We start from the raw sequence: 10,000 nt of genomic DNA, 5'->3' as shown, positions 1-10,000 counted from the left end.
AGTTTACTGTTTAACATTTAGTAGTGAATCTGACTGCTGAAGAAGGCCCCGTAGGAGCCAGCAAACTTCCTGCAGTGACCACAGTCAGAAGAATCATTTCCTGTCCTATCAAAACACAGCAAACTCTCTCTCTCTCTCTCTCTCTCTCTCTCTCTCTATCTATCTATCTATCTATCTATCTATCTATCTATATATCTATATATATATATATATATATATATATATATATATATATATCTCCCCGATTTTCCAAGTGTAATTCTACTTTTCTGTTACACCTAGGCCTTTCAAGCCGTAGGCTATTTGAGATTTTGTGAAAGTAAAACACAAGTAATATAATGTAACAATTACTTGGCGCAGAAAGTGCAAACATATATAACCGATTTTAATTGAAAACACGTAGTTTGCAATACGTTCTAACGTAAATACAACGCCCGATATGCCCCCGTTACGCGCGTGCTCGGCCACGGCCCGCGACTTAGACGCGCGTCCGCTGCTCCGACTGGGCTGATCCGTCAACCCTTCACTGCTACTACAGATGAAGCTACTGGACCTACTGCAGGTGAACACCGTGGTGTAAGATAAAGGAGCGGCCAGACGCCCCGACGCCGAACGCACGACGCCGGACGCCGGTGGGGTTGATCAGCGTGCCGAAACCTGGGGGGTCTTAAAGTCCTGCCAGCGCTTTAACCCGCCTTGCTGGTCAGACATTTACATCCCACTGAGGAAAAAATAAATATGTTGCAGGCCCACATGACAGCAGCTAATAATAATGAATAATGGATAATTGATTGCTTCGCCACGTGTAACGTGTGTGTAGATTGAACGGCGTGATGGATAAGGACAAAAATCCATATTGCGGACGCCTGAATAAAATATCGTTATTATGGCGCAACAAACGACGTGAGAACCTTATTATTCATCCGCACAATTAATTTTCACCGTCTCTTTCCGTTTTTACCTTGCAGGAATAGCAAAGCACACTCTGTTGGTTTCACAATTCATTTTAACAGCTTATATTGCTCTCATCAGCAAATTAATTCAAGTGTAAAAATGTAGATTGCAAGTTAATTCAGAATAAAATGATTGCGTAAACTATGGTCGTTCTCGCAATGCTGTGGTCTTAATTTAGAGGCAATCCTAACTTAACACAAGTGTTCCTTGGCTTCATAATGAGCTCATATAGGTTGTGTGTGTGTGTGTGTGTGTGTGTGTGTGTGTGTGTGTGTGTGTGTGTGTGTGTGTGTGCGTGTGTGTGTGCGTGTGTGTGTGGAGATGTTCACCCTGTAGCACTCCAGGAAAAGAAATGCACTGTCATGGACAGAGAATATGGACAGAGAAAATGCAATATACCATATGGCATTGTGTTCTGTGTATATCATGCTGGCAAGGGGAACAAACAATACTCCTTGCATGTGTGTGTGTGTGTGTGTGTGTGTGTGTGTGTGTGTGTGTGTGTGTGTGTGTGTGTGTGTGTGTGTGTGTGTGGAACCAGCCAGATCCTGTTTCTACTTTTTTTTTTTTTTTAGCATTTTGGAAAATGTAATGAGGCATTATAACATGCACTACTTAAACAGGCAAGGTGCAAGTCCATGGAAATCAATACTAATTCACCCTTTAATGACCAAAGGGTAATTAACAAGACATGGGGGATTAGTGACTCATCTCGCATCTGGGCTGTTTACGGTGCTGGGCTAGGAACACTAGGAACGCGGCCCTGGAATGGGCACTTTGCTCATGCTCCATGTAGCATTGAGAACGGAATTTAACGTGTGTTACTACAATGTAAGTCACAAGCAGGGCAGTGCACGCAATACTTCAAAAAGAGAAAGCAAGAATCAAACACTGATTTAACTCTGCATACTGCCAACAAGACACCGAACAAGAAAAGGATTATGAGAGAGAGCGAGAGAGAGAGAGAGAGAGAGAGAGAGAGAGAGAGAGAGAGAGAGGTCCAAAAAGAGTGACAGGCAGCGGGAAATAAAAAGTGTTATCTGGGACTAATTGCATTCCTTGAAACAATAAAACTGTCTTTGGGAGAAAAAGGTAAATGCCTCCTTCTCTGGACTGCTCACCGGATCTTAATTACTGTATCTATATGGGCCATTATGCGCTGATGCACGGCCACATGGGAACTATTTGTATAATCTTTCTTTTTTTTTTTTCCTTCTCTCTGATAGCTGCCTGCTTCCAGAATGGGAAAAAAGAGAAAGATTCACAAAAAAAAGAGCTCCATGCGTTCCCATCTCTCTTTCACCTTAACGTGTCTTTATTTTTTTTGTCTTTAGGCATTTAATGCTTCAAAGCCCTTAGGAAGTGAGGGCTAAGCTTGCTCTGCCGTAAACTGTGACCCGAGGACCGTCATTAGTGAATCACGATGCAGAGTCAAAGGTAAGCGGAGGGCACTGTAGAGTGGAAGTAAACAAACACAGCGTTACGGAGAAGGCAGGGCTCCCTGGGCCTGTAGGCATGGATGCATCATTCCGGTATCAGCGTCGGCACCGTAGGAGAAACTGCTACACGCGCTCAGCAGAGAAGAAGAAAGAAACAGTGCAGTGATAAGGATTATACAAATTACGTTGTCTTTCTAGGCTAAATGCCCTTGTTTTCAAATTCCTTTGCCATATTAGTCACTGAAAAAAAATAACATGAACGCCCCCTATAAAGAACTCTCAAATTTTTGTCCCATTTATATGTGATGGGTGAACAAAATTACGATGTTAAGTTTGCATGAGTGATAGCAGCTCTGCAATTGATAATGCAAACTGAACCGACAAGTAACATTTGACTTACCGAATTTCGCCAGAGTGGAATGACGAAGACAAAGTTATTAGGAATTCTGACAGAGCTTATCAGGCCTCGTTAGTTCTATAATTACAGAATAATGTGTAATTTTGCAAATGATATTAGTGGACGTGCAAACAAATCTTCATTAGAGATTTCAACCCACAATGCCCATTTCATTTGCTTGGTCTTCTTTAATTTGAAATAATTAAAAACGGATAAGTGTTATTCATCTAGAGCAAGTCCTCACAAACACATGGAATACAATCATTCATGCATTCAACCCCCCCACCACACACACACACAAGGGAAAGGAGAGTATATACGGAAGAGAGAGAGAGAAAGAGATGAGGGAGTGAGAAAAGGAGTGAAATAGAGAGAGAGGAATGCGAGAAAGAAAGAGGGACAGAGAGAGAGAGAGAGAGAGAGAGAGAGAGAGAGAGAGAGAGGGGGGAGCAGATGGGATGGCAATTGCTATTTTTAAATCCTTCATCTCTTCCCTACGAAAGGCCAGCTGAGCATTAGCATTCCATAACACACACAATATGTCTGCAATCAGCAGCAACCTGCAACCTGCCAGTCACTGCGGCCCCACACACTGCTGGCCCCTCGTGTCGAATGGCAGCACAGGGCTCTGAAGGAGGAGTCCTCTCTGGAGGAGTCCTATCTAGAGGAGTCTTCTCTGGAGTCCTCTCTGGAGGAGTCCTCACCAAGCAGTGACCAAAGGTATGGGGCGGGGGGTGTCCTTCTGTCCCTGGACGGTAACTGGGGGAACTGTCAGCCCGGAGAGCAACTCTATCCTCCATCCCACCGCTGCTCTGTAGCTCTTGTCAGTCTCCACCTCCCTGGGGGGGGAGGGGCCAGTGAGGTGTCAGTCTGAGGCTCCTGCGTTCTCATCCCACCATGTCTCTGCTGAGACGAGCTAAGAGCTCTTGACAGACCCGTGTGCACCCAGAAACACTCACACATACACACAGACACGCATAGACATGTGAGCACATAGAGAGGCACAGACACACACACACACACACACACACACACACACACAGATGGAGGCCCCTTGTCACTTATTTCTCGCACTCTGCATTGCTGGCAGCTAGTCCCAGCCTCCCAGCACTGTCTGAAACTGAAAGTGAAGGGGAGGGGCACTCAGCTCCACGGGGTCCATTTTGGCTCACACAGCTGCACTGTCACTGCGGGGCTGGAATGTTGACTAAATGACAAACCGCTTAAGGAAGAGGGGGTCATCTCTGGGGGCCGTGTCAGCTCCGAGAGCCTCGCGAGGCGCACCCTGCAGATGGGGCACCCTCGCCAAGAACCAGCGCTTTCCATCAGAGCTAGGCCTCGCAACAGAGCTGCTCCAAGACCGTGTTTCCCAGTGTGGCAGGGATTCTAGCGCTGCCGCCAGACAAAATGCACCCCAGCATTCCCTTGAAATGTATGCGAAGCAAGGCATGTCCGTAAATCCACGGAGCAGTGGGAACGTTATTGCTAATTTTCCGACCACTGTATCACATTCATATTCACGGGGCAGATCGTGGCGGACTCCAGTGGCTACCCTCGTCTGGTCTTCGTTTGTTAAAAATGAGATTTGGCTCGTTTAATGTCAGGGAATGGCATTTTATTAGTGTGGTTTTCGCTGCCAATGCACACAGCTTGAATAATTTAGGCATTTTACACATTTTCAGTTCAGAGAGAGGCTTTCTCTCTCTGGTGCGTTCTCTTTTTTATCGAATTCCCTCTGTATTTCAGCAGGCCGAGATGTTTTACGCCAGCAGAGCTGAGAGTGAGAAAATCACTTTCATCAAAATTACAGACGATGGTTGGAATTGATTGTGTCTAAAATGTGTGGGAAGACAGCAGGAGCATGCTTCTGAAAACGTCTGCATACAGGCAGAGACAAACAGATATGGAGAAATATATGGAATGGGGCTGCACTATGGAATGGGTCAGGGAGGTGTCTGTCTGTGAGGGGGAGGTGTCTGTCTGTGAGGGGTCAGGGAGGTGTCTGTCTGTGAGGGGTCAGGGAGGTGTCTGTCTGTGAGGAGTCAGGGAGGTGTCTGTCTGTGAGGGGTCAGGGAGGTGTCTGTCTGTGAGGGGGAGGTGTCTGTCTGTGAGAGGTCAGGGAGGTGTCTGTCTGTGAGGGGTCAGGGAGGTGTCTGTCTGTGAGGAGTCAGGGAGGGATCTGTCTGTGAGGAGTCAGGGAGGGGTCTGTCTGTGAGGAGTCAGGGAGGGGTCTGTCTGTGAGGAGTCAGGGAGGGGTCTGTCTGTGAGGAGTCAGGGAGGGGTCTGTCTGTGAGGGGTCAGGGAGTTGTCTGTCTGTGAGGGGTCAGGGAGGGATCTGTCTGTGAGAGGTCAGGGAGGGGTCTGTCTGTGAGGAGTCAGGGAGGGGTCTGTCTGTGAGGGGTCAGGGAGTTGTCTGTCTGTGAGGGGTCAGGGAGGGATCTGTCTGTGAGAGGTCAGGGAGGGGTCTGTCTGTGAGGGGTCAGGGAGGGGTCTGTCTGTGAGGGGTCAGGGAGGGGTCTGTCTGTGAGGGGTCAGGGAGGTGTCTGTCTGTGAGGGGTCAGGGAGGTGTCTGTCAGGGAGGTGTCTGTCTGTGAGGGGTCAGGGAGGTGTCTGTCTGTGAGGGGTCAGGGAGGTGTCTGTCTGTGAGAGGTCAGGGAGGTGTCTGTCTGTGAGAGGTCAGGGAGGTGTCTGTCTGTGAGAGGTCAGGGAGGTGTCTGCTGACTGCTCCATCTGATGGCTTGTAGCTAAAAGCACTACTAAGTGCAGTGGCTACAGTACAGTTTGTACAGATATCAAGTAAAACTTCAGTGTGGAGAAACACACTGATGTTAATTCAAAAAACGACAACAAAAAAAGCAGACAAACCCCTTCCCCTAAATTTTGAGCCAAAATAATGTGTTTGTGTGTGTGTGTGTGTGTGTGTGTGTTCTGGTAACTGTGGGTATCTATGTAACTGCCTGTGTATGCATGTGTGAATCTGCTGCTTGTACGCCAGTCGAATGTGTGTGTGAGTGTGAGTGCACTCAGAGTTATGTGCATGTGCATGTGGGTGTGTGTGCATGTGTATCAGCTGTCTGTCTGCCAGTATGTGTGTGTTCAGTAATGAGAGCTCTTCTGACATTATGCGCGCATGCAGGGTGCATTTGACAGCACCATTTTGACAAGTCTATCCGAAACCTAAAAATACAAAAGAAAAAAGACAGTATGCAGCACAGGGAACTGCACAGCAAGCTGCTTCTCGGCCTCCAGAGAGAATGGATTTACATTTGAAATGTCCCTCACACACACATACACACACCCACCCACTCACCCACCAACACACACACACACACACACACCCTAAAAACACATGTATACTATAGCTGCAAAATATGGACAGAAAGACCACATTATATTGCAGTTCTATTGCTATATATTGTGCTTGCATTATGCCTATGACTTAGTACAGTAAAACACAGGTGAATCTTTAGGTGCCGTGGTTAAAAACGGGCTTGCAATATTCTGACCAAAATGAATTATGTTTGTTGATCATGCGAATGCCACAACTCATCAAAACAGGCCGAGAAAATGCATCTGGCGTGTCTGAGATTATCCAAGATGCTTACAGCACGCAATTTAAAAAATTGTTATTTATTAGACAGCTCATATTGCCACCTTCTGCAATATCAGCACTGCAGAGGCAAATATTGCCATAACAATTAAGCAATGATATATTGTAAACGCACACACAAATGTGCTCTCGCACATACGCGCGCACACACACACCACGCTGCCATATCCCATGTCCTTCTGTCCTCTAGCTCATACTTATTGAGCATTAATGTCCACAGCACTTTCACAGTTCCAAAGAGTTTTAGTAACCACTGTGACCGCATTGTGCGGTACAAATGGCTGAGAACACACACACAATTGCACACAGAGTGTAGGTCTGCTTTGAGGTTACAGCAATTTCCAAACCCCATGCATATTCAATACCTGTTTATAATGAATACCCCGGCTTTCAACTCTACCACCTCACACGCTGCTAATAACTACACATATACATATTGCCGCTGTCACAATAAAAAATGCCTTCACCAAAACAAGTTTTCAAGACAGGAGAATGGACTCTCCACTGTGGACCATCTGGACTCTCAACTCTTTTGCCCTGATTATCACAAAAACAATATATTTAGACTTATTGGGGGGGGGGGGGGGGGGGGTTGCATGTTTTATTTAATTCACAGAGTTTGGATACTTACACAATGTTCAGTTTTAAATGTAGGTTAAATAGGAAAGTAATACACTGCATAATATAAGTCACAACAACACGGACACGGAGGGGGTGGGGGTGGGTTGAGAAGAACCAGCAACAACAGAAGCAAGATTCAATGTTCAAGAATGGCTTTGCGCTGGCGCCGACCGGTCCAGCAGGTATTCCGGCATCCCATAGCTCAGGGGCAACGCTGCGTTCCCCCCCGCCCTGCCCCGCCCCGCCCCGCCCCACCTCCTCATTAGAGCCAGGCCAGTGTGGAGAGAAGCCTGGTGCTGCACCACCCCCAACTGCCTTCTATGCCTGCCCGAGGTGTGCAGCCATGGATCACACTGACCAACCTTACTCTCATTCCTGAGTCGCCCAAGGCTCTGTGGCCATAGGGGAGAGAGGGAGAGAGAGGGAGAGAGAGAGAGAGAGAGAGAGAGAGAGAGAGAGAGAGAGAGAGAGAGGAAAACACGGAACAGCCAGAGAGCAGGGCAGAGAGAGGAAGATGCTCACACGTCAATGCTAATGTCTGAAGTACTTTGGTTATATTCAATACCAAAGTGAAGTGACCTTTGGACAGAGGTAGCTGGATTAAGGGACTTTATGTACCTACCGGTTGGAGTAATCTGTGAGGGATTTAACTGCATCACAATACATCGTTTGTATGCTAATGTTGATCAATCTCTTCTTTTGATCATTGCGAATAATGTTACAGAACCTCATTACGTATGCTAATGAGCACAGCAGGGTGACAACTGGGATTTCTGTAGCATGTACTAGGGGATGTTTGATCATGTGTACAATACTTATGATGTGAATTTTGATGCGCATCCTCTTTAGATTAAACAAGCAGGCAAACACATTCAAGAGACTAAAATGATACAGCATACTTAATCCAAGTGACCTATCCCGCGCTAATCCACATGATCCTACGTACCACGGCACACTGCTTCTAGATGCTTAGCATAAGACGATTTAAAAATCATTTTGAACAGAGACTGCCTTACAGTCACTCCAAATCGATCCCACAATTCCATAACGAGAATGTGAACAGTCCAGGGCTCGATCCCGCTGACCTAGCGGTACTTTTCTGATGAATTTACTTTATATCAGTGGAGTTGGTGGCTCCTGGCCTACTGCAAAATACCGACACAGGTCTTCGCCTTCGTAGGTTGAAAGGGCGACAGCTGGAAACCCTGCCCAGCCCTCCCCTGCCTCTCTAATGATGCTGCAGGTTTCAGCAGGGAGAGTTGGGGGGGTCTGTATTACTGTGTTACTCTTCCTGAGCAGCGATCAAGGCTCACCCAGCACACGGATCACAGCAATCACATCACCCTCGCCACGGTCCACAGGGCTGATGAGCTCCTCTGTCGCCGGGGGCGCGATAATCACACCGACGGGTCGACCACACGGCGCTACACAAAAGCTGGCTCCAGCGCCGTGCCTGACATCTTGGCGATAATTAAATAATTAAATTGAGCATTTGAATAAATGGGTATAAGTTTAAGTAAATAAATAAAATAAGTCAAAGGTAATTAAATTCAAGAAGTTTAATAAATGATTATAAATTTAAGTAAATAAATAAAAGAAATTATAGATAATTAAGTTAAAGAATTTACTGTGTATTAAAAGAAATTAAAGGTAATTAAATTAAAGAATGAGTGAAGGAGAGAGTTGTGTAGTAAGGAGTTCCCAAAAAATCCCCTGCCTTTCTGTTCACTTCTTCCTTAGCTTTTTTTAAACAGCCGCAAGAATACTATTATTGTAGTAAAAGGGACTTTATCACTAGAATTACCCATATGTAGCACTTCACATACGTGGTATTTACATAGCAAACTATTCAGACGCATTTATGAATGTTCATATCAATAGTTATTCATGTTTTAAAATAATAAAAGTGTGGCATTTTATATCAGTTTGAAAAACTGAAAGTCAAGTCCCAATCATGTGGTGTTTCAATATATACACACTTGAATGGGAGCAGACCACTGTATTTCACTTGATACATTATGAATGTGTTATAATGTATTTATTTGATATTAAATGGAATGTATATTATTAACCTTTTTTGCTAACCAAAAGGGCATACCCTAGCAACCAAAAAATAGCTCTGTCAAAACAACAGCCAATGAGGCTTGAAGAGCCAACCAAAACCAACCAATGGAAATCAAATGTATTCAGTTCATCTACAAGAGTCTAGCCAATGGGCGCAGAGAAAGAGAGTTGATAGCTAAGCCAATGAGGAGGTCAGAGGTCAAGAGCTGGGCAGTGGAGCCTTCAGGGCAGACTAATACAACCAAGCAACCAATCGAGTCCAGTATTGGCCTTTGCCTTATCTGCTGACAATGCTAGTTTGAAGCGTGAAAAGAAAAGAAGAACAAAAAAACAAAAAGCCAGCCAGCCCCAGAACACGTTGTCAGGTACAGCAGTATGTCTTTATTAGTGTAAAACCGAGTCCAGGCACGGCGAAACAGAAGCTCCTCCAACGATACAGTGAAAGAAAGACCGCCGTCCTGAAAACACCCGAGCTCAGCACGCTGGGCTCAGTGGCGCGGCGGACCACCACGCCATCACGTTTCCCCCGAGGAAGGTGCGCGGCGCGTCAGCGAGACTGAGGCGTGTCTCCTGAGCGCTAGTGTGTGTGCTGCCGCGTGGCACCCGCACTCAGCTCAAGGGCCTGGAGCTGGCTGCTAAATCACCTGCTGATGCCAGCATGAGTGGAGGCCCGATCTGCAGTCCGGAGCCTTTAAATGTGGAGGAGGGTCGCACTGGTCGCAAGCTAGTTTTTGGTGTTTTCTGTGCTGGTAGATATGGTAACATGAACCAGGATACCCTGAGTGCAGGTATGGATGCTTAAACTCCGAACATTTATAATATATGACATGATATACTCCCAGTATCCTCCAAATAGGTTGAATTGGTAATAATTTAGTTATCTGAATTCAGTAACAATTCCAAAATCCAGTGGAA

General features: G+C 46.0%; 1 protein-coding gene across 1 annotated transcript in view; it reads right to left on the bottom strand.

The window, feature by feature from the left end:
• The window catches only part of epha6 (eph receptor A6), a 71,658-nt gene that overhangs the window by 3,220 nt on the left and 58,438 nt on the right, over positions 1-10,000 (bottom strand). Inside the window, exon 6 of the mRNA XM_035535109.1 lies at positions 8,335-8,397. Coding sequence (XP_035391002.1) covers positions 8,335-8,397 — 63 coding nt within the window. The remainder of the gene's footprint in view (positions 1-8,334; positions 8,398-10,000) is intronic.

Source organism: Electrophorus electricus, chromosome 16 (genome assembly GCF_013358815.1).
Source record: "Electrophorus electricus isolate fEleEle1 chromosome 16, fEleEle1.pri, whole genome shotgun sequence".
Classification (NCBI taxonomy): Eukaryota; Metazoa; Chordata; class Actinopteri; order Gymnotiformes; family Gymnotidae; genus Electrophorus; species Electrophorus electricus.
Note: the sequence above shows the minus strand (reverse complement) of the source record. Positions and strands in the feature narration are given on the sequence as shown.